General features: G+C 53.7%; 1 protein-coding gene across 6 annotated transcripts in view; it reads left to right on the forward strand.

Annotated features, from left to right (window-relative positions):
- PLXNA4 (plexin A4) overlaps positions 1-26863 on the forward strand; it is a 628886-nt gene that overhangs the window by 525626 nt on the left and 76397 nt on the right. For 4 of the 6 annotated variants that reach the window (XM_085005420.1, XM_085005418.1, XM_021078937.2 and 1 more), the window contains 5 exons: positions 574-688; positions 13759-13959; positions 20129-20225; positions 20604-20794; positions 25148-25299. In XM_085005420.1, the coding sequence (XP_084861546.1) occupies positions 574-688; positions 13759-13959; positions 20129-20225; positions 20604-20794; positions 25148-25299 (756 nt within the window). Of the gene's footprint in view, positions 1-573; positions 689-13758; positions 13960-18032; positions 19941-20023; positions 20226-20603; positions 20795-25147; positions 25300-26863 lie in introns of those variants that run through there. The other 2 variants (XM_085005421.1, XM_085005422.1) reach the window with 2 other exon arrangements.

The following is a 26863-nucleotide window of genomic DNA, read 5'->3' on the forward strand; positions in this document are numbered from 1 at the left end:
GGAGGGCTTAGCCTGCATGGCAAGGCGTGTGGGTTTGACCTTTTGGAAGAAGGGACCCATGCTGAGTTTTAAGCAAGAAGAAGCTTTTATAAAGTTGCCTGTGCTTCCTGGGAATATTGAGGGGAGGTTGGGTTGCCAACTCTACAAGAGCCCATCACACTGTGGGAGCAGCCTTCCTCTGCCAGGGTGGGTCCCAGTCAGCCAAGACCCTGGAGTCAATGTGAATTAAAAGTCAGTTTCACTGTTTTCCCTGACTGCTGTGGGGTCTCTGGATGAGTTGCTCTGTCCTGGACCTCATTGTTTCCCCGATGAGGGCGCCCAAAAGAGGGCGCCATCCTGTAAACTTGGAGGGTGTTTGATGAGAATTTGGAGGATGGGGCTGTCAACTTCCTGGGTGAAGGGGTGGAGGCCAGAGACTCCTGGCTTCCTGAGGACTTGGAGAGGAAAGAGGTGGATTTTTATAAGATCTGCTCCTCCTACTAAGAACATGTTTTGCTAGGCCCTAGAGTCAGGCTTTCTGCTTTGGATTCATGCAGGTTCTATGAAGTGTGTCTCTTCCTCCTCTGTGCCCAGGTGCCTGTCTTGCGTGGAGAGCCCATACCGCTGCCACTGGTGTAAATATCGGCACGTCTGCACCCACGATCCCAAGACTTGCTCCTTCCAGGAAGGCCGGGTAAAGCTGCCTGAGGTAGGTCCCACAGTGGGTGCTGTTTGCTGTGAGCATGGGACCCACGGGTAGGCCTTCTTCCCTTTAGAGAGACAGCAAGGGCACATCCCACAGGACTACGCCCTCCTCACCACGCTGACTCTGAGGGCACCATTTCGAGAAAGCACTAAACAAGCGGAACTCTGCTCTCTGGGTCAGTCCTGGGGGCTCAGTTACAGACAAAGATGCATTCCAGATCATTCCAGCCTGGAGGACCCTCCACACACTAGGTGAGTTCTAGAACAGTTCCAGAGAAATTAGGGGTGTGTGTGTGTGCACGCACGCGTCCTGGAAATAATCAAAAGCACACAATAGACTGTGTAGCGACTCCTCAGCTGTCCCTCAGAACACCATCCACAGAGCAGAACTGAGATCAAAGAGATCAAGTTGAGTGACAGGGAGAGAAGTTTAAGAATAAAAATATGGAGTTCCTGTGGTGGCTCAGGGATAATGAACCTGGCTAGTATCCATGAGGACGGAGGTTCGATCCCTGATCTTGCTCAGTGGGTTAAGGATCCGGTGTTGCCATGAGCTGTGGTGTAGCTCTCAGATGCCACGTGGATCCAGCTTTGCTGTGGCTGTGGTGTGGGCCAGCAGCTACAGCTCTGATTCAGCCCCTCACCTGGGAACCTCCATATGCTGCAGGTGCAGTCCTAAAAGAAAAAAAAAAAAAAAAAGAATGAGTGGATGGTCGCTCACTCACCTGCCAGAGCAGTGGTTCTTAAAAATGTGGTCCCCAGACCAGCACTAGCAGCATGACATGGGAACCTGTTAGAGATCCAGGGTCTCCCGCTGGTCCAGCCAGATGAGAGCCTCAGAGTGAAGGCAGCACTGTGTGATTTTGCGGGGAGTCAGGCTCCACGGCTAAGATGCTGTTTCTATTCCCTCCTCATCTTTAGTCTGATCTTTGAAAACTCTTCAACGCGGTAATAGAAATACCCTATGGCTATGTTGTTTCCTCTCTGAGAGTCTAAGTTGGTGGGCAAAGACCCCGTGGATAATGGGTATAAAAACACTTTGGAAAGGTCTGTTGTTCAAACAGTGTGGTGCTTGTGGGACTCTAAACATTGGGCCAATGAGCAATGGGCAACAGAGTGGTTGCTTTATATAGGGAGGTGCTATACGTATGGTGCTGGGGGGACCCCACCGCATGTGGGGACAGGGCCCTCTCTCAGCCAGCAGTGGACTTAGGCTCCGACGTCTCCCTACCCCCGAGTCTCGGGGTACCTTCTGGCTCCCTTCACGCACCCACACAGGCACCGTGACCATGTGGCAAACCCATCGCCCTGAGAGCAAGGAACTGCCCAGGTGTGGGCGTATAAGGAGTGCGTGGGGGAAGGAGAGACGTGGTGGGAACAGAGAGGCCCATCACGGTGCATGCGCCCCAGCCCCCTAGACTCCCACCCCACTGAAAACGCTGACTTAGGCCAGTCCCACAGTGGCAGGAGGGAAGCGGTCCTGCCTCTGGAAGGGAGGGGTGACGGACACCCCGCACCAGCACCTGCTGTGTGGGGCTCTCCTCACCCAGGAAAAATGCCTGAATTGTGCCCAGTGTCGAGGAAGCCCGAGCCTCCGAGCCCATTTTTCCAGGCTCTGGTGTCTGAGCAGGGATTCTTCAGGCAGAGAGTGAGCAGCACAATTCATCATGGAGGGAAAGGCAAGGGATGCTGAGGTTGTCGGGGGAGAGAACGAGCCGATTGCACAGAGGGACAAATAGAGCAAACAAGACCAGAAAAGCAGAACTTCGAAAAGCTCCTTCAAGGTAAGGAACAATTGGGGGCCTTTGAAATCCACCAGGCAGCTCAGTTGTCTCTGCTTGCATTTTATGCTTGGGCCTCTCCACACATGAACCCCCCCTGTCCATTACACAGTCCGGAGAGCTGGAGAGAGCCTGCAAACTTCTTCTCCGCTTCCATCAAGTAACCTGCAGGCTTCAGACCAGAACAAAAAGAGGCTGTGGGAGTTCCCGCTGTGGCCCAGTGGGTTAAGAATCCAGCTGCCAGAGTTCCCATTGTGGCTCAGTGGTAACAAACCTAACTAGTCTCCATGAAGACATGGGGTCGATCCCTGGCCTTGCTCAGTGGGTTAAGGATCCGGCATTGCTGTGAGCTGGGGTGTAGGTCGCAGACATGGCTTAGGTCCCCCGTTGCTGAGGCCATGGCATAAGCTGGGAGCTGCAGCTCCATTTTGACCTGGGAACTTCCATATGCCGGGGTGCAGCCCTAAGAAAAGAAAGAAAAAAAAATAGAATACAACTGCCACAGCTGTTTGCTACAGAGGGAGGCTCGGGTTCGACCCCTGGCCCAGCATAGTGGGTTAAAGGATCTGGTGTTGCCACAGCTGTGGCTCAGATTCAATCCCTGGCCCAGGAACTTCCATACGTAGGTAGTGTGGCAAATACGTACATACATACATAAATGTAAGTCAGTACGTAAGTAAGAAGAAGAGGCCGTAGAAGTCTCCAGAGACGGCCCTTCTCCTTTTCCGACGGGGTCTGCCACAGCTGGAAATGGCTGCTGTGAATTCAGAATGTGGAAAAGCGACCCAGACCTTCAGAGGGAAAGTGAAAAAAAGAGGTTCCCTCATGACTTTAAGTCGGAATATGAATCTAATTTCTATGTGTCAATTCTCTGCTTTTCGTTAAGACAATAAGAAGCTAAAAGCTAATAGGCCAGACGGGTCTGACAGCCAAGGGGCACACTTTGGCAGGAAGCCCCTGATGGAAGACTGTACGGCCTCCTCAATCCTGGGCCCTTGTCGTGGGGGTGTGGGATCAGGAGCAGAAGTAGGGCTGGTTGGCCCCCCAAACCAGGGGCTGAGAGCCGGGGAACCCCCTCTTCTTCTGTCATCCGGAAACCTCCAAGTCATTTGATGGGAGCAGAGACAGAGAGGTTTGCAGGCTCTCTCTGACTTTCAGGGCTGCTGCATCTGGCAGGGATTTCATGTGGGGAGAGACCCAAGAATAAAGTGGAAACAGAGACAATTGAGGTATCTGGTGGATTTTAAAGTCCCCTAATCATTTAATTACCTTGAAGGAGCTTTTCAAATTTCTGCTTTTTCTTTCTTATTTGCTCCTTTTTTCCCAAGTTTTTTTTTTTTTTTTTTCTTTTAAATACACAAAAGGAGCTGGGATCTGCTGCTCAGAAAAAGGAAAAAAAAAAACCTAGAAAAGAATAAAGCAAGAGCCCACTGCATTTCCCAGGGCAGTTCAGGGGTCTTCATGAAAGTATCATGTCTTCAAGCAGCCATCTGTACCTGGTGGTGGCAAAAGTCTCTGGGGACTTACGGGACCTCAGAGGATTTGGTGTCAGGGTCCTCGGAAGAGGGAGAAGCCTGGAGGAATGTGACATATGGAAAAGGACTAACCCACCTTTGTGGCCCCAGCTCTTTCCATTTTATGTGAGCTGTTTTATGATGAGCCTGGCAAACCATCACAGGGGCAGGCTCCCAGCTAACTCGGAATCCCCGTGCCTCCCTCGTCACATCCCTGAATGGAGCTCACTGTGCCTTTTCTTTTCTTGGGTGCTCTTCCATGCAAAGAGAAGGAAGTTTTGAAGCTGTGCTTTGGGTCCTAGCTTGGAGGTTGCAGCTCAGTAATGGACCATTTTGAACATGACGCAGAGGAGGGGCCAGAGTTGACCTCCTCACGGTGGTTGTTGTAGCAGCATCTTCCTGGAGACGGTGCCAAGGGAGAAAATATTTATTTAAATATTTTGTGGACTACTGGCCAATTGCAGCCGTTTTTAGGCCCGTGGAAGGGGGTCATTAAAGTCAGAGCTTTAAAAAAAGCCCAGGCTGCTAGTGGCAATATGATGGGTTTTTTTCATGTAGCTTTGTTTTCTATACTTTTGTTTCCGGAAAGGGCTGGTAGCAGGAATAAGGGCTGATAAGGAGAGATGGTTTTAGGGAGTTCCCATTGTGGCACAGTGATTAACGAATCCGACTAGGAACCTTGAGGTTGTGGGTTCGGTTCCTGGCCTTGCTCACTGGGTTAAGGATCGTGAGTTGTCATGTAGGTTGCAGACGCAGCTCAGATCCCGAGGTGCTGTGGCTATGGTGTAGGCTGGCGGCTACAGCTCCGATTCGACCCCTAGCCTGGGAACCTCCATATGCCATGGGAGCAGCCCAAGAAAATGCAAAAAACCAAAAAAAAAAAAAAGGGGAAAGATGGTTTTATAGACGCCCCCAGCCACAAGCATCCTTCTCCAGGCCAGGGGAAAAGCTCATTCATAGCAAGACCCTCTGAAGCATTGCTGTGGCTCACCTCTCATCCTGTTACCCACTTCCCCAGCATTTCCCACACGCGAGGCATTATGGAAGGTTTAAAAGTGCATGAGAGATCTGTAACTGTATTTAGAGTTGTGTGAAATGGGACCCTTGGTCCATATGACCTCTGAAGTTCTGTGACTGTCAGTGGAAATAATCCGGAAAGCACCAAAGAGAAATCCACACTCAAGAAGTGGCTGAGTGTCCAAGGGTGGCCTAGGTCCCCCAGTTCAGCCCAACAGGGGGGTTCACATACAGCCTCAGGCTGGCAGCTGCCCTGGACTTCCAGGCTCAGACCCATCCTGGGAACGAAAGGCCCAGTGACTCTTCTGGAAGAATTTCATTTGCTTTCAACCTTTGAGTGTAGGGATGTGGACAGGGGCCTTTTGTTAGCCAAGAAGGGGGCTGCCAGGTGGCCCCTCAACACCCCAGCAGCATCCTGTATCCCTAGAAAAGCTTTCATCCATCCGTCTTCCAGTTTCAACACTGGCTTTGTTGACTGTCACCAGGCATGTTGAATTACCTTTTTTTTTTTTTTTCTGAACAAAGAGTGCATTCAGGTGAAGTTATTGGTCTGGAACAGAGAACTGGTCGATCATTGTTGTTATGATATTAATGGCAAGTATTCTCGCATAACTACAATTATTAGAAATAGAACGCCCAATAACATATGTCAGTTATAGTCACTATATTCCAGTTACAGGGAATGATTTTGTTTCAGCTAATGAAGGCATTGTGATACCAACCCTGGGTCTTTAGATCAGCTGCCAGACCCTGGGTACCAAAGAGAAGAGGGAGAGGAAGGCGAGGGAAAGCTAAAGTGGGACCGCAGAGTCTTCCTGCTCCATCCTGCCCTCCCAGCATCAGTGGGGACTCCTTGATTCCCACTGGGATGGCCTTTCCCGAGGGCAGCCCTGAACATGGCCGTGCCCTCATCTCCACCAAGTAGGAGGGGCCGCTGGTCTCCCCATGGCTCTGGAACCCCCACCACCCGCTCCTCTGCTGGGTGGCCTGAGCCCCCCATCAAACCCACACACTTAATAGCAATGATTCTTGGGGAACAGAGGTGAACTTCCGTGGTAAAGCAAATCCACCAGCAAGAATTTATCCTCGATGGTCTATTTCACTGGGACTTCTCATCTAAACTGAAAAGCATCTACTATCTACCCACCCCAACCTCCCAATCCATCCCTCTCCCTCCCCAGGAGTTTGGGGTTAGTAGTTGCAAACTGTTACATTTAGAAAGGATGAACAGCAAGGTGCTACTGTGTAGAGCAGGGAACTCAGCCCAGCTGCTGGGATAGACCTTGGTGGAAAAGAATATTACAACGAGTGTATGTGTATGTGTAACTCCGACACTTTGCTCTTCAGCAGAAATTGGCACCCCACATTGTAAATTGACTATACTTTAATTTTTTTAATTTTAATAAGAATAAACTGAGACACAAAATGAGCTGCTGCTGAAGCTCCATCCTTGAGGCTTTAGCCTGGATGGGCTTTGCCAGGAAGGTGAGGCACATCTGGCCCGCCATGGACAGGCTCAGCTTCCTGCAGAAGGTCCCTTTCTTCTTGAAGTTCAACCCGAGCGTCCACTTCAGAGAACAGTTGTAGGATCAGAAGAGGCCAAAGCAGTTCTATTTGATTTCCCAAGACCTACTTGAAAGGTTCTCCCCAGATCCCTTCCCACCTCGGTACCCCTGAGAGGAATCCGTAGCCAGGATGGGTATTAGAAATCTGCTGATCCCAAGGTCAGTCCTACCCCGGGACTGAAAAGCTGGCAAGGCAGGGAAGGTCCAGGCCCTGGGCAGCGGCTGAAATAAGCCCCACACCCAGAGACAGGGCAGGCCAAGGGTATTTCCCCACAGTGGGACTTGAAGGAGATCAGGCCAGCCCACCTTAGCCATTCAACTCTCCTTCTTCCGGAAGAGCCATTCCTGGGACCCAACCCCAGGGAGCAAAAGCATCCTTGCCATGCCCTTCACCCTCCTGGGAGCAAACAAAGGCAAACCCAGCTGAAGAACGTGCTTCCACCATGCGCCACCCCCACTGCAGGCATTCCATCACTGGGCTGCCATTCCTCCACCCACCTGCGCTCTCCAGCAACCTCCTCTGCCCCTCCCCCGCTGAAGGTTATGGGTATTTCCTCTTTGTATTATTACTTCGCGCTCTCCATAAACCAGCCCCTCGTAGATCACGCTAATGGCATTATAAACTTGGGGAACAGCAAGGAAAATATATGGTGCATTGCATTTTTGGATTGGGCACTATGGGTCTGAGAAGGGGAGTATAAATAAATTTAGGGGGTGGGCTGGGACTGGGGCTGACTTGTCTTTGGAATTGATGGGGGCTGAGGTGACATGGGGGGAGGGGTGACCGGCAAATTACTTATTCCTTAGCTGCCCCTCTGCTGCCCCCCACCCAGCTCCCCACCAGAGCTTCACCTCCCCCAGCCCCCCAGTCTAACAACAGAGAGAATTAGAGCCCTCATCTTGTAAACACACCAGGGGCTGTAAATCCACAGCCTACCACCCCCTCCTCAGGCTGCACCAGCCCTGAAGGTAGCTTTTCCTCTCCCAGCGGGGCAGCATTCTTTATGTCCTTGTTCAATTATTTAAATATGCAATGAAACCTCTGTATAAAGCAGCCACTGACACGCTGGACATGGTAGATGGAGAGGCATCTTTCTTGCTCCCATATGGGGGGCTTGGCATTCATGTTCCCCCTGTAAGCTCAGAGATGGCTGAGCGGTGCCATCTCTACTTCTGCGGGCATTTCAGTGGAAACCAAAATATGCACAGGGCTAGATGGTGGATCTGGAGCCCACTGGAGCTCCTTCCTGAAAGCCAAGATGTTAAAGATCTTCTCACACCTCAGGCCACCCCTTTCCCCACCCTCAGTCCTTTCTCACTGCTGCAGAGCCATGGGCAAAACAGCCTCCGAGGGGATCTGGTTCTTATGCGTCCATTTGTCTCCAAACAGTCTGGTCAAATGCAGGTGTTTTCCACCCTCCAAGAGCTGGCCCTTTCACATGATTGTTCAGAGAAATATCTTCCTCGAAAAGAGAAAGATAGTATGTTTTTGAGGAATTCTGTAAGCGGGCTAGATCATCATCTGGGGACCAAAGTCCGGAAGACAATGGTGACAGGGTCTTGCCCATCATCCTGGTGGGGACTGAGTGAGGGGGCTGATGTCCTTAATTCTTTCTCATGGATGGGGGGTGATCCTATGTGTTGTGTCATGAAACAAGATAGCAGAAGGCCAAACGTGTGTAAGGTGATGGAGGTGGTGGGATGTGACTGGGTTCAATCCTCGTCCCCCTCGTGTCAAGCTCATTGTGTTAGCTAGAACAAGTGGCACACACTGCTCATCAGAGCTGTACCCACCTGTATGGCTCGACCAGGTTGCAATATGCCAGTTATTCAAATATTAAAATGCTTTCCTCCTGGTAGGTAAATGGCCCTTCCAGGAGACCAGCCTCCCCCACAAAGTCCCCCACCCCAGCCCACCCCCAGCACGTAGTAGTTGGCACTTGGCACACCATGCTTTGAGCTAGTTGAGCAGGCATTTGCTACTCCCGTTTTAGAGACAGGGAAACCGAGCTTCTGAAAGATTATGTAAGGAGATGTCCCAGGGCATCGACTGGGTTCATAATAGAACCGGGGCCAGAAAATTCACTGAATCCAAACCAGCCTTTTCATTTCATGGATGAGGAGGGTCTGGGGACTTGCCATGTGGTTGGGTGGCAGAGGTCCCGTCTCAGAGCACAGGGAACCTTCCAGGAAAGGAGATTGGTGAAAAGTGGACAGAACTAGGACCTCCCTACCTGTCACCCTTGTGTTTGGAGCACTCAGAGCTGTGGAAATTGTCAGCCTCTGAGACCTAGAAGGGTGGATAAGCTGGATGGTGGGAGGTGATGTGTGTTTATGGAAAAGCTCACAGAGATGGCAGCAGGGGAGATGGAGCCTTGGGAGAAGAGGTAGGAAAAGGGAGTAATCAAGGGACCAGATGCAGCCTGAGCTGAGGGGGAAGTGATGCCAGCGAGATGCTACCGGAATCTGGGTTGTTGTTCACAGAGCCAAATGAACTTCTCGAACACACAGGCAACAAGCAAGCAAAGACTTTATTACAGGAAAGTGAACAGCTCCCAGGACAGCTGGGAGGCGGAAGAAGAGTCCCCCCTTCTGTTGTCCTATAGGGGGTTTTATCCCTTAAAGACAGGGGTAGGGGGTACCAACATGGGGTCCAGAAATTGCGGTTTTCTCCCATTGCCCAGTTGGCTACATCAGTCCTTGTCCAATAGGGGGTTTAGGGGTGGCAGTGTCCCGTAAGTCTCATGGTTTCTTTGCCCTTCTCTTCCCGTAGACAGAGTCACCATTGCTCTCATTGCTTTTCTATCAGATGAGGAGTGGGTTAGAGATGAATGTCCATCTGGGTGTAGGTACCCTCCCTGCAAGAAACAGGGCTGGTGGGGATGTTACTCCCTGGAGCCCTTAAGCCACACGTGTTAATCAATAGCCATATCAAAAAACGCAGCGAAGCCCACGCTCCTGCACCGCCTGCCTCAGTTATTCTGCCTTGAAAGGGTGAGGAGGGAGCAAACTAGTTGAGTGTGTGCTCCCTCCACGCCTGGCACATGATACATGGTAGTTTGTGGGCTCCTTGCCGATGACCCTGTGGAGGACGAGCTTTTAATCATCTCATTTCTAGTGAAGCCGAGCAATGTTTAGAGCCCGTTCAAGACGGAAATTAGCAGGTGAAGATGGACTTATACTTACGGGGTTCCTAAACCAGTTTAGAGAGGGCCGCCGTGAGGGCCACGGCCAAAGTGCTGGGAAACGGCGTCAGCCACGAGTCACAGAGAAATGAGGACACTGCTCTGAAATTCCCCACGAGCATCCCACTCACAGGTGCTTTCGTACCTGGGATCTCAGCATGAGGCCAGGCAGGGTCTAGGGAGCTGGGATGGAAGGCGGAGGCAGCCCACGGTGGCAGTGGGCCCTTCGTGCCCTGTTGCCGAGGGGAAAATTGCCATTTCACATTTCAATTAGGAGGGACACTGGAGTCAATCAGCAGCCTCACCAGAGGAAAATGGGCCCGGCCCAGCCGTGGGCCTCTGCAATTATTATTAATGAACTTAGTCTCAGAGCCACCAACCTTTTTATATGTAAACTAGGCCTTTATGGGGCCACTGGCAATCAGGATTCATTAGAGAACTCACTGGTAACAAGCCTCAGTGGGAATCTTACAGGGGAAGAGGGGCTCCGCTTCCAGATTCCCAGCCAGACCGGGCCAGCCCCCAGGCAAGGCTCCAGCCCACCACGGGAGGTGGTCCTGCTCCTCTCTGGGAGACCCTTCTGACCCACCATCCCATCCTGTCTGTAGAAACTCACCTCCTTCATTAAGGGCAGGAAAGATGGTGGGTTGGCATCTGAGTTCTCCAGCTGATAGCACATCTGGTGGCACCGACCCATTAGTTTTCTCCTCCCAGCCTTGCCTTCTCCTTTGCCAAGGAGAAGGGATCCTTAGATTGGTTCAGAGGACTCTCAGATTCACACCCTCCCAGGGAACCATTCAGGAGCTGCCATATTTTCCTGTAGGACTTGGAGATAAGAGATTCCAGCTCTTGCGTTCTTTCTTTAAACACAGCCCTAGCCCCAGCTCCCCGCTGCAGATGTGGATGTAGGCAGGGTCAGGCTTGGGCTTGACTGAGGAGAAGGAGAGCTGCCAGGGCCTCGGGTGGAGGGAGGAGTGGAGCGCGGACTGGCCTGGCCCCTCCGGCTCACCGCCGTGCACTTGACCTTGATCTTCTCTCCTGCGTCTCCAGCCTCACGTGCCTCCCACTCCGGCCCGAGCTTCATCTTCTCCACCAAATCGCTCTTGTCTTCTTTGTGACCCATGCCCCCATCTTGCCCGGGCAGGGGGCTGAGATGGCAGCAAAGGCAAGGGCACAGGATGGAGCGCTAAGACTCTCTCCATGCGGGACCTCAAGGTCCCTGGAGACCCATGGGCTCTGGAGCCTCCAGGCCACAGGCAGGGTCCAGGCTGTGGCCTCTGTCCCTTCTCCCCTCCTCCTGCTCCTCTTTGTTTTATTTATTTGTTTATTTGTTTGTTTTAAACTGTGACCAAAGACATGTCTCTTACCATCTTTGCCAATTTATGTGTAAGCTTAGTGGCATTACCTACCTGCGTGTTGTTGTACAACCATCCCCACCATCCACCTCCAGAGCTCAATTTGTCTTGCCCAACTGCAACTCTGTACCTATTAAACACTAACTCCCCCAGAAATCAGCCTTCTACCTTCTGTCTCGATGAAGTTGTCAACCCCAGGTACCTCATGTGGGTGGAATTGTGTAGTGTTTGTCCTCCAGTGACTGGCTTATTTCACATGTGTTTATTTCAGTCCATTATTTTCAGGATTCATCTGTGATGTATCGTGTGTTAGAATCCCCTCCTTTTTAAAGGCTGGATCATATTCCATTGTCTGCAGAGATCATGTTTTGCGTATCCATCCGTGATGGTACCTCGGTTGCCTCCGCCTTTTGGCTGTTGCGAGGGATGCTGCCATGAGCGTGGGCATCAAGGATCTCCTCGAGACCCTGCTTTCAGTTCCTTTGGATGCAGCCCCATAAGTGGGATTGCTGGGTCTGCTGCTCCTCGTCTAGCTGCTCTTCAGGGTAAAGGAGTAGGCAGCCCAGAAGAGAAAAGGGGATTCATTTAGTGGGTCTCGAGTGGTCCCTTAAAACAAGGCTATGGGATAATCAGGAAGAGCAGAAGTGAGACCACACACATCATGGAATCAGCCCTAGTTAGAACCGAATGCCTCCTTATGAAACTGTACACCTCGGACTGGGACTCGAATCCACCTGCTGGGACTCAAACCCGGGCAGGACTCAGAATGGGACCTGAACCCACGGGCTGGGATGCAAACCTGGCCAAAACCCAGACTGGAACTTGAACCCACTGTCTTTTTTTATTCAAATCACACACCTGGTCCCAGTCTGGCTGAAATTCAGGTTCTTTATGTCTCAGCATGGAAAGGATTCAGCGAGAGGCAAAGTGCTAGGTAAGAAGTAGATTTCTTGAGAGACAGACAAAGTGTGCGCCGTCTCAGAAGGCGAGAGTGGCCCTGGGAGAAACACACTCCACTCTCAGTCGGGTGAACGTCCAGAGGCTGCAGGATAGGGAGTGGTGGGTTTTCATGGGCTGGGCAATTTCACAGGCTAATGAGTAGGAGGATTATTCCAACTATTTCAGGGAAGGGGTGGGGGTTTCCAAGAATTGGGCCACCACCCATTGCTGGGCGTTTGATGCTCCTCCTGGTGCCTGTGGGCGTGTCATTCGGCCGAGGTGTCCCAGTGAGCGTCTAGTGAAGCTCAGGGTCCACGGGAAGTTAATCATCCGCCATCTCGGACCTAGTTGGTTCCAACCAGTGTTTGTCGTATCCTCCAGGGCTGTGTCATTCTTTAAGGGCTGTGCCCTGCTCTCTTCCCTCCTGTCTCATTTTGATCCCACCCAATTGATGGATAAAAAGTTGCGTCTCAAAGTGGGGATGTGTGTGTGAGGTGCTTGATTCCTATCTGGCAGCTCTCAGTGACAGACGGGCTCATGCTTGTTTTCTGACCCAGGAGGGACAGCTGCCAGGTGCCTGGTTTTCTGGGGCCCCTCCCACCTGCCCTTCCCTCTGCTTCCTTTCTGCTTTACTTTGCTGGGTTAGTAGGCTGGGGCTGGGGGGCCCAAGAGTCAGCAGTGAGCCCTTAAGGCAGCATCTTCACAAAGAATGTATAATCCATGCTTCGGACAGCCACCCTGCCCAGCAGCCATCTGTCTCTGTCGCCATGCCCCGAACAGTGCCACAGAGGGAGGAACCCAGAGGAGGTACATGCCTGACCCAGACCCTCACTCCTGCCCAGGCCAAGGTCGCTTCCTCCTAACTCCGGAGAAGCTAGCAGCTACCCCACCTCCCACCTCTCAGCTGGGCAGAGTACCATGCTCCTCATTTGACCTCATTCTCCTGCCACTCCTCCCGGGACGGAGCTGATTGTCCCAAAACATCCCAGTTATTCATTTCCTCCATCCCCAAATGTGCTTGGGGCCCCTTGGCTGGGGGAGGAACCCATCAGGAGGGGCTCCGTGTGGATCTGCTCTGAGAGGCATTTTCTTAGAGTCAGATTATCCCCAGAGCTCAGTCAGAAGATCCTGGCTATAAAAAGTCTCTGGGGCTCATTCCAGAACATTCCCAAGGGACAGATCAGCCCACCTGTGGAAGGTCCTCCCCCTGCCTTCCTGCGATGGTCCAGACTCACATTCCAGAGCCTTGGCCCAGGGCTTTGCATCCCTGCAGAGCTGCTTGCATGGGCCCCCCCACCCCCACCCCCACCCCCAGCCTCCATCTCAGCTCTTGACAGCCAAGAACCGAAGCAAAGGGGTTGTCAGTGCAAAGTGGGACCTGGGCCACCCAGCCAGTGGGGTCAGTCTTCCGGGGTTGGAGGGAGGGGTGCTGAGAGGGGACCGCCAGGAGTCTGGACCACGGGGATCTCCTGGTCCATAGGGAAGCCGAAGACGGCAGGGATCGACCTCCACAAAGAGTGGCCTCAAGGTGGCAATGCCGGGACCCAGGATTCCTCGGTCCCCCTCCTCCCCCACGACGGCGGGGTGGGCAGCCGTGCCTGAGGCTGCGCGTGGTGAGCCGCTGGGAGGGTGGAGCCGGTGAACATCCGGGTGACATCTGGGGCTCCTGCACCTTCGGCTTCCTGCTCCCCAGCCTGAGCCTCGCTGTCTGTCCCCAGGACTGCCCCCAGCTGCTGCGAGTGGACAAGATCCTGGTGCCCGTGGAGGTGATCAAGCCCATCACCCTGAAGGCCAAGAACCTCCCGCAGCCGCAGTCGGGGCAGCGTGGGTACGAGTGCGTCCTCCGCATCCAGGGCAGCGAGCAGAGGGTGCCAGCCCTGCGCTTCAACAGCTCCCGCGTGCAGTGCCAGAACAGCTCTGTGAGTGCCACCCCGCATCCCCCAGGGCTCTCCCTGCTCCAGTAGCTCTGCTCCCTGCCAGCCCCTTCCCCCGGCCCAGCTCACCAGCCAGCTCAGCCCACCAAGGGTCTGCCCGTTGTGTGGCATTGTCATGGTGACCCAGCAGGGGCCGTGATGCGAGCCGTGGGGCCACCGAGCACTGTCGTGAGCAGATATATTTGCAAGGTGTGCCCACCCACCTTCCCCAGAGCAGCTCTGCAAGCCCCGGGCCTTGCCTTCCCACCAGGGCTGACTCCAGGGCCTCACCTGAGACCTCAAAGGCCCACCGTGGCCTGCACACCCACACAAAGGCTGTTTCCCAGCACACACAGCTTCTGAGACAAACCAGCACCTGCGAACAGGAGGGAGGTAGCCAGGGGTGAACTGCGTAGATCCACACAAACCCTGCTCAGGACTTAGAAATCTGCACGGTCCATGCTGGACCAATGATGGGTCAGTGGCCTCCTGCTGCCAGGGGCCTTCGCCTGACCCCTAACTGTGCACCACCAAGTGCCTGCCCCCCTGCTGGCCTTCCCAGCTCTGCTCTCCCCCATTCTCCCTTTCTGGGCGCCTTCTGCACACCCAGATGCTCAGGGACAAACATGAGTCTTACAGACTTGTAACACTTTCAAGCCGTACATTCTTCTTCGTGGTACAGAAGAGAAACTGGAGGCCCGGAAGCAAGGGCGGATCTTGGTTTGTGGGGCTGAGAGTTACACAACCAGGGGACCTTCTTTAAGAATGAAGCACATCTGGAGTCCTGTCGTGGCTAAGTGGTAATGAACCTGACTAGTATCCATGACGACGTGGGTTTGATCCTTGGCCCTGCTCAGTGGGTTAAGGATCCAGCGTTGCTGTGAGCTGTGGTGTAGGTCGCAGACATGGCTTGGATCCCACATTGCCGTGACTATGGTGTAGGCTGGCAGCTGTAGCTCTGATTCGACCCCTAGCCTGGGAACCTCCATATGCCATGGGTGCTGCCCTAAAAAGACAAAAATAAAAAAAAAGAATAAAGTACATCAGTGCAAATGAGATATGCAGGAGGCAGGCCTTAGGAGAGGCTGTGCAGGTGAGTGCAGAGTGCCCTGAAACTGACCCCGAGGCTCCACTCGCTTTGGGGTAACCCACTCTTACTCAGAGGGTGAGTGATGTGCTCAAGGTCACGCAGGCAGGGCCAGGCCTGGATCTGGGGCTGCCTGCCATTCATCCCTGTCATTGCTCATGGGTAACTTATAGGCAGTGACCATGTTGGGGGCCATGATGTGGGACCAGGAGGGTCCCGGATAAAGCTTGTCCTCGGAGCACCCCACTCTTCCTGCAGGAAGCAGTCTAGGGGTAATTGGAGCTCAGAGAGGCTCATACACCAGTCCAGGGCTGCTCAGCATTACAGGAACTGAACTGGGGCTGAACCTCCCAACCTCTGAAACCCCAGATGTGTCCCCACTTCTCCCAAGTACACGTCTTCCTCCTCCCCGGACAGCCAGGCTGTGGTGCAGATTCTGGAGCTCCCCAGGTTAAAACTGCAAGCAAAAGGGCTATTCAACACCTCCTGCTTCCTGGGAAATCCTGAGGCCATGCAGACCAGCCCGGGGTCTGGCTCAAATGATTCTCCCCCAGATAAGTCAGTCTCATGAGGAGAGTGAGGCAAAGCAGCAAACTTGTAGGGATTTGGGGCCTTGGAGAAAACAGCCTCGTTTCCTCAGAGAAGCTGCCCCAGGTTTCCAGGCCCCAGAGGTATCAGGGGGGAGGACCCAGTCTGTGGCCTCTGGGTTCCTCCAGCAGCGGGATGCGGATGTCGCAAGACTGGGCCTCAGGGGTGCTGGGCTTCGGCTGACTGTTGAATAGAGGGAGACACTTCTGGTGACAGCGGGGCAGGAGGGGGCCAGGTCTCTTCTGCGGCACCCCCTCGGGGTACCTGGTGCTGGCACCCTGGTCGGTACCTGTGGAACAAGGAAAGGTGCTGCTGCCCCCCAGCATGGGCCTGACTGTGAGGCCCTGGGGCGAAGGCCCAGCTTCTCCCAACCTAGGGGACCTCGCAGTTTTTCGTGGTGCCCAGTTTACAAAGGTGCAAAACAAAATGGGGAGACCAATGGGGGAGGTACCTTTTCCCCTTCTTCTTCTTTTTTCTTTTTTTTTTTGCATTTTAGGCCCACACCGAGACGGCATATGGAGGTTTCCAGGCTAGGGGTTGAATTGGAGCTGCAGCCCACCTGCGGCAATGCCGGATCTTTAACTCACTGAGCAAAGCCAGGGGTCGAACCCGCATCCTCATGGATCCTAGTTGGGTTCGTTAACCACTGAGCCACAAAGGGAACTCCCACCTTTTCCCCCTTCTTGTTTTACTAGAGCACTGCTGGGAAGGGGTCCAGCAGAGGAACACAGCCTACACAGGCTTCTTATGTGGATGAGAGAATGATGGAACTTTCCAGCAAAATAGCTCAGACAAGGGAATGGTTGGAGAAAAGAATGTCCAAATTATACAGAGGGCTTCTCTTTGCTTTAGAAAGTGGAGAAACTGAGTTTACACTTCCACAGGGGATGCGCTGCATCCTCCACAAGCTGGGCCCCGATGGACCAGACCTTGATTGAGACACTTAACCTCCTGGCCCCTGGGAGCCTGAAACACTCTTCCCTCTGCTCTGGGCTTTGTGCAGATTAACTGCCCACTGATTACAGAGAGCTATATAAATGCTAAGTGGAGCAGAGGTGGGGAGGCATGGGGGATGGGAGCCCTCCCCTGGTCCAGGCTCCCCAGCTGTCTGCCTGCCCTCTTCCTGCAGGATGTAGGTCACTGGGGGAGAGGGCATTTCCAGAAAGGAGAGTGACTTCCCTAGAGACCAAGGAGCTGGTGGGGACCCCCAGGGTTCATGTTTTCTGCAGAATCGAGGTCTCAGGAATGGGGAGGAGAAAGAGGAAGCATGGCCCAGCATATGTGGTCCTTAAAGCCTGTTTTATTTTTATTTTCTTCAAGAAGAAAATGCAAGCAGACACACACATGTACATCTGAACACATGAGTGTTCTCGTACGCGTGCACCTCCATATGCGCCAAGTGTCTGGTGCATAAACACTCAATACGTGCTGCTATTATTATTCCCTATAAACATAAACACAGGGAACACAAGTGTATTTTTGTGCAGCATCCCCAAGTGTACACACAGAGATTCAAATACACAATAATATTTGGGTGCTCATTCTCTGCGACAGGCACCGTGCTCAGAGCATCGGCTGGTTATCGCGAACCCTCCCAGCAATCCCTCGAGGTGCGCACTGTGTGTCATGCCCCCTCGACACACGGGGATTCTGAGACCCGGACTGTCTGCCCACATTTGCACAGCCGGTGACTGCGGAGCCGCTTGATGGCAGTACTCGTGCGTGCCCGTGTATGCTCGCGTGCACACGCATGTCTGAAGGCATAGATACTGCGGAGGTGTGCACAGCCCCCTTCTCACATCAACACCCGTTGCACACACTCGTGCATGAAGCCCTCCCGTGCATGCACAGGCCTTGCTCTCTGGGGGATTCCAGGTCCTTCCTGAGCGGGGCTTGAAGGTTCTATTCATCTTCGGCCCACGCACCCCTGGTGGCTGCCTCTTCCTTCCACTTTGGGTCCTGGCCAGACCCAGGCCTGCGAGGCAGGGCCCTGGCTGGTTGGTGATTTAGGCACCGCCAGTATCCCTTCTAGAGGCCAGAGAAGCCTGACATTGACCCTCACCCCCTTTCCCTCGCTGGGGCCTTGAGGAGGGACTGGGGTGGGTGGGCAGTGGGAGCTTGGCTAGAGGAGGAAATGGGGGGGGGCACGGTCTGGAAAGTGTTCTCTCCCTCCCCCTCTCCTCTGCTCCTGCACACTCCCCCCCCAGGCAGGTGCTCTGTCTCCCTGCTGTTAGCAGACAGCAAAGAACAGCGAATCTCTAACTTCGGCAGCAACCAGACTCATGAGGGCACCTCATTGAAATGCTCCTGTCTCTGGAGACTCTAATTCAGCAGGTCTGGGGGGGGCCCTGGAATCTGCAGGTAGTAGACCTCATCCCTTATCCCCACCCCGACCCCAGCATGATTTTTTTTTTTTTTTTTTTTTTGCTTTTTAGGGCCAAACTCACGGCATATGGAGGTTCCCAGGCTAGAGGTTGAATCAGAGCTACAGCTGCCAGCCTACGCCACAGCCACAGCCATGCAGGATCCAAGCCGTGTCGCTGACCTACACCACAGCTCACCGCAATGCTGGATCCCCGACCCACTGGGCAATGAAGCCAGGGAGCAAACCCACATCCTTATGGTTATTAGTCGGATTCATTTCCACTGTGCCATGACGGGAACTGCCCACCACCATGATCTGGTGAAGGTGGTCCAAAGACCACGCTGAGACCCACAGTCTAGAACAAAAGAGGTTTTTTTGAGAAAACACAGGATGGCTTGGAATGCCCCACTTAATCTCTGGGGAACGGGTTACTGGGCTACATGGCGAAAGGCTTCTGAGTCACGAGCTGAGTTGTGGGTGGTCAAAAAAAGATGTTCTCCTATATTGTTTCTGCAGGGGTAGGGAGCTTTGCTTTATTCTGCTGAGCCTGGACCCTGGCCCTGGCCGAGGGGTCCTTAGTCTCGAGGGAGATCGTATGAGTGGGGATGGCCAGGGTGCCATCACCAGGGAGTTGGTGACATTTTTTTGGAGTGAAGACGACTAGACACATATCCTACTTACGTTTCTGCATGAGGACCATGTCACGGCGTGTTCACCAGGGAGCGCATTCTGTAACTCAGGGACACAGGGCCATTTCCCAGGTTAGGGTGCAAACATCTCCTTTAGAAGCCGCTATGGATGAGCTACAGAGGCAGAGGCACTGGGACCCTCCCCAGCTGGCGCATTTTCTGTGCTGTCCTTTCCCCTGTGAGGGAGGGGCATCAGCCATCTGCCACAGTATCCACGAGCATCCCACGGCCCAGGACCTCCAAACAAATTCTATGTTTAAAAAGCCCACTGGCTCTGCAAACGCAGCTTCCAGCCAAGGGCCCTGCACTGAACTCTTCCAGCAAACTGCCCGCCCTCAGCCCCTCCTCTGCAGAAAACCTGTCTCAGCTCTGATCCTCTAACCCACCCCCCGTGGTGGGCAGAATCCAGTGGAATAATGAGAAAATCACCAGGTAGGGCTTGGAAATGCTGCCCAGGGCAGGCTCCGCATTCTTGCCACCTGCCCTCCATCTCTGGGGATGGAGAAGCACCTGCTCTCAGAAGGCAGATGGGGGCTGGCACGCTGGGAGACGGTCCAAGTGGCCCCCCACTTCAGCAGCCCCCCTTAGCATCACAGTCCCGTGGGACGGACCCAGCCAGGTGTAAGTGGGGTATCAGACTCTGAGGAGAGCTGGGCAGGGGAGCAGGACCCAGAGGCCTGGAGGCAGCTCCCCCGTGGGAGCCAAGCCTCGGTCTTGGAGCCTTTGAGGTCTTGACCCAGATTCTCAGGTCTGTGCCCTACGGGATTTCCCACCCCACCTCTGAGCCCCACCCAGTCCTCTTCTCGGTTAACCCGCAGACACTCATCCCCTGAAGGGTGCACTCCCTTCGTTTCTCCCCTGCCTGCGAGTCGATCAGACCTCTGGCAAAGCACCCACCTTCCCCGATCATGTCGTGGAAATTCAAGTCCACAAATCACTCGGGGGGCCTGGCGGAGCCTAAAGGCTGGCCGTCCTCTGGGCAGCCGAGGAGAAGGGAGGCTCCTCCCTCTGTGAAACATCTGGGGGAAAGCCCGGCTGGTGGGAACAGGCGTCCGGAGAAGGTGGCCAAGCCACTTACTCACATCTGCTCCATGACCCCGCATTCCAAGTGGGTGTCCCACAGGCCCGGCCCCTTCCTGCCTTAGCTTCTTGACCTTCTGCTCCAGTCCCCTGAGATGTGCTTCCCCACCCTGTCCACCTGCGGGGAGGTGTGTGTGTGTGTGTGTGTGTGAGTGATGCACAGGGTGGAGTGCACACGGCTGAGGCCAGGCCAAGACTGTGTGCGTGTGTCTCTGTGTGTGTGTGCATCACTCACACACAGAGAGAGACACACGCACACAGTCTTGGCCTGGCCTCAGCCCTGTGCACTCTTGTGGGCACCCGGCCAGGCATGGGCCCTCCCTGGAAATCCCAGCGAGCCCGCTCCCTCCTTTCCCCCGGCTGCAGTATTCCTACGAAGGCATGGAGATCAACAACCTGCCGGTGGAGCTGACGGTCGTGTGGAACGGGCACTTCAACATCGACAACCCAGCGCAGAACGAAGGTGAAGCAGGAGCGAGCTCTCGGGTGGCAGAGGAAGGAGGGGGCAGCTCCCATTTACGGGCAGGGCCATTCGGTCCCCCACCCAAGCCAACCCCGCCCTCCACGCCACTCCAGCATCCCCATTGCTCTGTGACCGCTGGCTGCTCGGGCGGCTCCCAGGCGTGCAGCAGAGGGAACAGGGCTGTCCTCTGGGCCTGGGGGGGAACCTACCTCCCACGCAAGTTCTTCTGCTCAGGCCTTGGCTGCATCCAAAGGACTGAGGGGACAACCTGCTTGGTGTCCTGTTGTTGAGACTGGGACTGCACTCCTGGTCCACACCCGGGGGCCCTTCCCAGCCCGCTGGCCCCACCCCCAAGACCCTCTTGCCCTTTGCCTGCAGTTCACCTCTATAAGTGCGGTGCCAGGCGAGAGAGCTGCGGGCTGTGCCTCAAGGCGGATCCGGACTTCGAGTGCGGCTGGTGCCAAGGCCAAGGGCAGTGCACCCTGCGGCAGCACTGCCCCATCCACGAGAGCCAGTGGCTGGAGCTGTCAGGTGCCAACAGCAAGTGCACGAACCCCCGCATCACAGAGGTGAGCCAGGGTCCACTGGGCCCTCTCTGGGCTGCTGAGCCCTGCCCTGCCATGGGCTGGGCCCTGAGAGCCGTGCCTGGCATGGTGTCTGTCACCCCAGTGACCACCAGGTGCCCCAGCTGGATGTTCCTGCAAGTCCGCAGATGCCGTCAGCTCAGTTTGGAGGCCCTTCCTTTACTGAGGGAGGTTGAGAGCAGACAGAGCTCGGCTGCCTTGTTGGGGTCTCTGGGTGATCTGTATCGGAAAGGACTCCAAGTCCTCGCACCTCTTCCCTGTCCCCAGGAGTCTCGGTGACAAGGCCATGAAGCTGCATTGGTGGCAGCCTCATTAAGCAGGCCCCACAGGAGCAGAGGCAAGGTGGGGCTCAAGAACACAGAGCCTCAGGCTCACACAAAGCACAACCTGAGCTGCAAGACGGCAGAGAGGGACCAGGAGCACCATTCAGGAGGAGGGAGGGAGCACAGGCCATGGAGCCAGGAGCAGGGAAGGGCAGGGCACAGCTAAACGTGCAGATGCTGCATCCACGGAGAAGAGCGTTTGAACCCCAGCTCCATTTGCTAATCCCAACTGCTTGCTGGGCACCCTGGGGCTACTTCCTCTCTGTCTCTGAGCCTCAGCCTCCTCACCTGTGCCATGGGTCTAAGCATCCACCTCAGGGGGCCGTACAGGGGTTATATGAGCGAATCCGTGCAAAACGCTTGGCTGTACCCCAGCCCAGGGTCTCACCACCTTCCTCCTCCTCCTCCTCGTTCATCATCCACATTGTCACAATCGTTGTGAAACTGGGAGCTCCTGCTGTGGCTCAGCAGTAACATACCCGGCTAGTATCCATGAAGACACAGGTTTGATCCCTGGCCTTGCTCAGTGGGTTAAGGATCCAAGGTGACTGTGAGCTGTGGTATAGGTCACAGACCCAGTTCAAATCCCTCGTTGCTGTGGCTGGGGTGTAGGCTGGCAGCTACAGCTCTGATTCGACCCCTAGCCTGGGGACTTCCATATGCCCTAAAAAGCAAAAAAAAAAAAAAATCACTGTTAAATCGCACATCTAAGCCCATCACTGCCCGGGTGTCTTCACCTCCCTTCTCCTGACAGACAGACCCCCTAAGGTACCCCCTGCCCCCGCCACCACCATGGCTAGAATCCCTTGCTCCTCTCATGAAATAAGTAAGAGAGGTAAGTAAGAGACATGCATGTCTCAGCAGCAGGATGATGTCTGTACCTGTGGCCCAGTGCTTAGCACATAGTAGGTGCTCAGTGCGTCTTTGCTGTGGCTGGTGCTGATGATAATAATGCCGCAGAGGGGGACAGGGGCACGCAGAGGAGAGGAAGCTCCGTCTGCCGGCCGCAGTGAGCGTGGACTGGGCCTCCAGCTCTGTGCAGTTGCACACACCCCCCGCCTCTGCAACCCGAACAACGGCTGAATGTCTGTGTGGTGCTTTAGAGTTTGTGAAATAGCTGCATATCCCTCACGTCATCCGGCCTCACAACATCCTGCTGTGTGGATTCCTAGGCCTGCTGCAACAGAGTGTCTTAAACAACAAAAAGGCGTGTTCTCTCTGGGTTCTGGAGGCTGGAAGTTGACATCAGGGTGTTGCGCGTTGGTTCCCTGTAAGGACTGAGGGGGAAGGGTCTGGTCCAGTCCCCTCCCCTTGGCTTGTAGGTGGCCGTCTTCTTCCTGTGTCTTCCTTCTGTACGTGTCTCTGGGAAAATGTCTTCTTCTTTTTTTTTTTCCCCGCTTTTTTTGCTTTTTTAGGGCCTCACCTGCAGCATATGGAGGTTCCCAGGCTAGGGGTCAAATCGGAGATACTATGCCACAGCCACAGCAATGCCAGATCCTTAACCCACTGAGCGAAGCCAGGGATCGAACCTGCAACATCATGGTTCTTAGTCAGATTCTTTTCCACTGCGCCATGATGGGAACTCCGCAATTTCCTCTTTTTATGAGGACACCGTCATGTTGGTTTAGGACCCACGTGAATGACCTCACTCTGACTTGACCTTTTTTCCAAAGAAGGTCACAATCCTGAGCCATTGGGGTCTAGGGCTTCTGCATATGGATTTAGGGGGACACGATTAGACCCACGATGCCTGCCAAGCCCACGGCTGTTATCACCCTTTCCCGCGTCAATAGACCGATGCTCAGGTTGACTCTGACCAAAGTGTAAGTCAGAGGGACCCTGAAGCCAGGGCTCCTGACTCCTGGATGGATGTTTTCTTCTCCCGCACAGACAGCCCCTCCTTACCTTCCCTCGCTCCTCCTCACAAATGATGCAAGCACACCAGGAGTGTGGAACAGCAGGAAGGAGCTTGACTTGTGAGTGAACAGCTTCGACCAGCAAAGCAGCCTCTTGGATCTGACCCTCTAGATGCACCCCCACCACCCCCCGGCCCTGTGCCCTCCACATTCCCGGTCTTCCAGATGTTGGGAGTTTCATTCAGCCCCAAGTTCAGTCTCCTGCCTTGAGAATCTCAACAGTGGTCCTCAAACTGGGGAAAGATGCTCCTGCATTTCACCTGCAGAATTATCTGGAGAAGGAGGGCAGGTGGTTGCCCCTGGCCCCACACCTGGATGCTCCCCTCCTTTCCCATAACCGCCCCCCCACCCTGAGCCCGTAGCAAGAAACCATCCCCGGGGGGCTCCAAGCAGGACTGCTAATGGTGTTTCTGGTGAAAATGGTGGGACTTGCTTTCTTCTTGGCCCGAGACCATGAAAATCACAAGGAGATGGCAAATTAAACACATCTCCATGTAACGGAGCCTATTGACTGGCTCCATGCTGGCATCAGCTCTGGGGGACTTCTGGGAAACCAAGGCCTGGGCCAGAGATAAAGCTCTTTCTTCAGGACCACAAGCTGGGGCTGCAATGTCATGTAGATGCTACTCCCAGGTGCCAGTGGTGCTCTGGGGACCAGCTGGGTGGGCATCTGCGAGCACAGGGACTCCCCGTGTCTGCTACCCCTTTATCTTTCTTCCTCCCTCACCCAGAAACCAGCCTGTGTCTCCAAAGAACCTGCGTTTTTTTTGTTTTGTTTTGTTTTGTTTTTTCCACTGCAGTGGAATGTGTACGGGTAAAGCCCTACACTCATGCACGCTTACTCACAGACGTGCACACCTGCATCCACAGGAGGCAGGAAGTATCTTGACCTTTGTGGGTGAAGAGCCTCCCCGGCAAAGCTGTCACTGCCTTCCCCATATTTCACCCTCCCCCCAGCATGGAATCCCCGCTTGTAATCCTGACAGCATGCAAAGAGTAGGAAATATTAAGAGGTGGCCTATCTGGTTTCCCCCCGGTTAGGATCCCACTGACGTTGACCAAGGTGCAGGCACCAGTGTTCCGAGGCGCCAGGAATTATATGGGCCCTTTTCTGGTCTGTCAAGTGCCAAGGGAGGCTGGCGCAGAAGGTCTTCTGCCACTCAGGTCACCACTGTGGGACATCATAATCAGACTGCCCCCACCTCAAAGCAGGCCCTGGGCTGTTGGATCCTGATGTTCCAATCATGGGTTTTTAACATGAACAGGAATGTCTTAGGGGGGAAGGCCAGTCATTTTGGCCAAATGTGTAAGGGTAAAGTCTAAATTAAACCCATCTCCTTAGAAACGAAGCCAGACAATGAAGGTGGAGGGGCTGTGACAAATGCATTTCCATCTCTAGGAAGATGCTTGGCTAGCTGGTTTTCAGGACAGTCACAACTCAGGAAGTAAACGTGGTGCTGTCCCTGGAAAGTCCACATGGAACAGTAAAGCGCCACTGTCCCTGCTCCCGGAGGCTCAGGGTGGGAAGAGGAGGGGTGAGGGGCGGCAGGATGGGTGATCAGACACAAATGTTACCATGAAAAGAGCACAAAGAAAGCGTCTTGGAATTTCAATGGAGAGAGACCTAGAGAGCGTCTGGTTATGGGGAAGTGATATTTGACAAGGCTCCTGAAAGGTGGGTGGGTGCCATCGTGTGCAGGGCTGTGGTTGATAGGAAGCTGGTTCGGTTTCTCTGAGAATAGAACCCACACAAGCAATTAATGGAAGGCTTCCATCCCAATTTTCTGTGGATTACCCAGTAATGTGGCAGATTACTTTCTATCTCCTCTTCTGTGAAATGGGAAGAGGAACAAGGGGCTTTGGACCCTACTCCAAAAAGCCACATCCAAGCACAGACTATTCTACCAGAAGCTCCTGCCTTTGACAGTCCCAGCCCTGGGCGGGGGTGGGGGTGGAAGTGGGGGGGGGTCCTCGTGGACTTGGACTCCACTTGGCCAACGGGGTGGAGACGGGAAGGAGCCCACCACCTCTCCTCGCCCCATCAGCAGACGGGTGATGGCTCTGTCTTGGTGTCTGATGACTGTGCTCCCCCCTTGCAGATCATCCCCGTGACAGGCCCCCGGGAAGGGGGCACCAAGGTCACCATCCGAGGGGAGAACCTGGGCCTGGAATTCCGGGACATTGCCTCCCATGTCAAGGTGGCCGGCGTGGAGTGCAGCCCGTTGGTGGACGGCTACATCCCTGCGGAACAGTAAGCAGAGGCCATCTGAGACATGGGCAGGTGCAGGGAAGAGAAGTCCGTAAAAACAGACGGTCCGTGGTGACTCGTCTTTGCTGGGCAACATGTTCTAGGGTGTGGGGGAACTCCTACAACCCCCCAGCCCCTGAACTAACTAACTGCCATATTGGGAGAAATATAGAAAGAGGAAGGAGAGATGGCTGGGCGAGAAGGGGAAAGAGATTCTTACCTCCTTGGGCTATAGTGATGCGTAGGAGCCAGACAAAGCAAAGTTAAAACCTACAGAAGAAGGTGAGTCAATTCTTTACCCTGACACCCTCCCCTGTCCCTAACTCCTTACTTCTGTCCTCACCCCAATTAGGAAAGAAGCTGATCCTCTGCTGCTCTCTGTGGGGGTAGAATGAACCTTCACACCCACTCTCAGACCGGTGGGAATTGCACTGTTTTTCTCCCTGCAAAGTCCACCAAGAGGGCCATTCAGGGAGTGACCTTGACCTCTAACCTACCTGGCAGGGGAGGTTTGTGAGTCATGTACCACCTTGTAAATAAGCGGATACAGGTTTTCCAGCCCAGCAAACATGAGCATGCGGTGAAAGTTCACCAGCACAGTAGAATCTATGTTCTATACCCTGTTCGCTGCCCCGCCTGGAGTGAAACCTTCCACTTGTCCCCGGGCACGTACGTTATTGACCCTTTCTAAGGTCTTGTGCGCTGGCTGTGTCTTACCTGGATTTCATGATTCTGGAACCCTCAGTCCTGCCATCCCGAATTCCTCCTGACCCCCATCCGGGTCTTCCCAGGGTGCTCAGAGTGGGTCAGATGATTGAAGTCTCCAGGTTTGGTGGCATTCATCCTGGTGCATCATCGCTTACTTACCCAGACCTTTCTGTGGCTCCTTCTACTTTTCAAGTCCTTCCTAAACCAAAACCAAAGCACGCTGCTACTGATATATTGTGATAGGGAAATTTTAAATGCCCTACTCTGGACTTAAAGAGTCGAATATTAAAAAAAAAAAAACAAAAAAACAAAAAAACCACCATAAAGGAAGTTCTTTTGTGATGCAGGGCGCTAAGGGTCCAGCATTGCCACAGCTGTGGTGCAGGTCACAACTGTGGCACGGGTTCAATCCCTGACCCAGGAACTCCCACATTCTGTGGATGCAGCCAAAAAAAAAAAACCCCTAGAAAGCCATATGATTAAAATATTATTGTATTAGTTATATCTGTGGAATGGGATAGAATACACACAGAAAAGGATCTTGATATGTAAGAATCTAGTACGTGATAAAAGGGACATTTCAAATCAGCAAGAAAAGCAAAGTCTGCTCAGTAAGTGGTACAGTTTCACTCCCTGGAAAAAGTATAATATCATACCCTTATTTCACATTATATGCCAAAATAAATTCCAGATGAATTAAACAGTTAAAGGTAAAAAATGAAACTGTGGAAGGATTAGAAGAAAATGCAGGTAAGAATTTATTTGATGTCAAGAAAGGGAAGGTGTTCTAGGTACCACTGCAAGAGAAAAAACTATAAAGGAAAAGATGGGGAGATTTGAGTACTTAAGACTTCAAACT

Source organism: Sus scrofa, chromosome 18 (assembly GCF_054392235.1).
Source record: "Sus scrofa isolate SSC_HxYL_T2T_F1_AM1 chromosome 18, Sscrofa_HxYL_maternal_Yorkshire_Landrace_v2.0, whole genome shotgun sequence".
NCBI lineage: Eukaryota > Metazoa > Chordata > Mammalia > Artiodactyla > Suidae > Sus > Sus scrofa.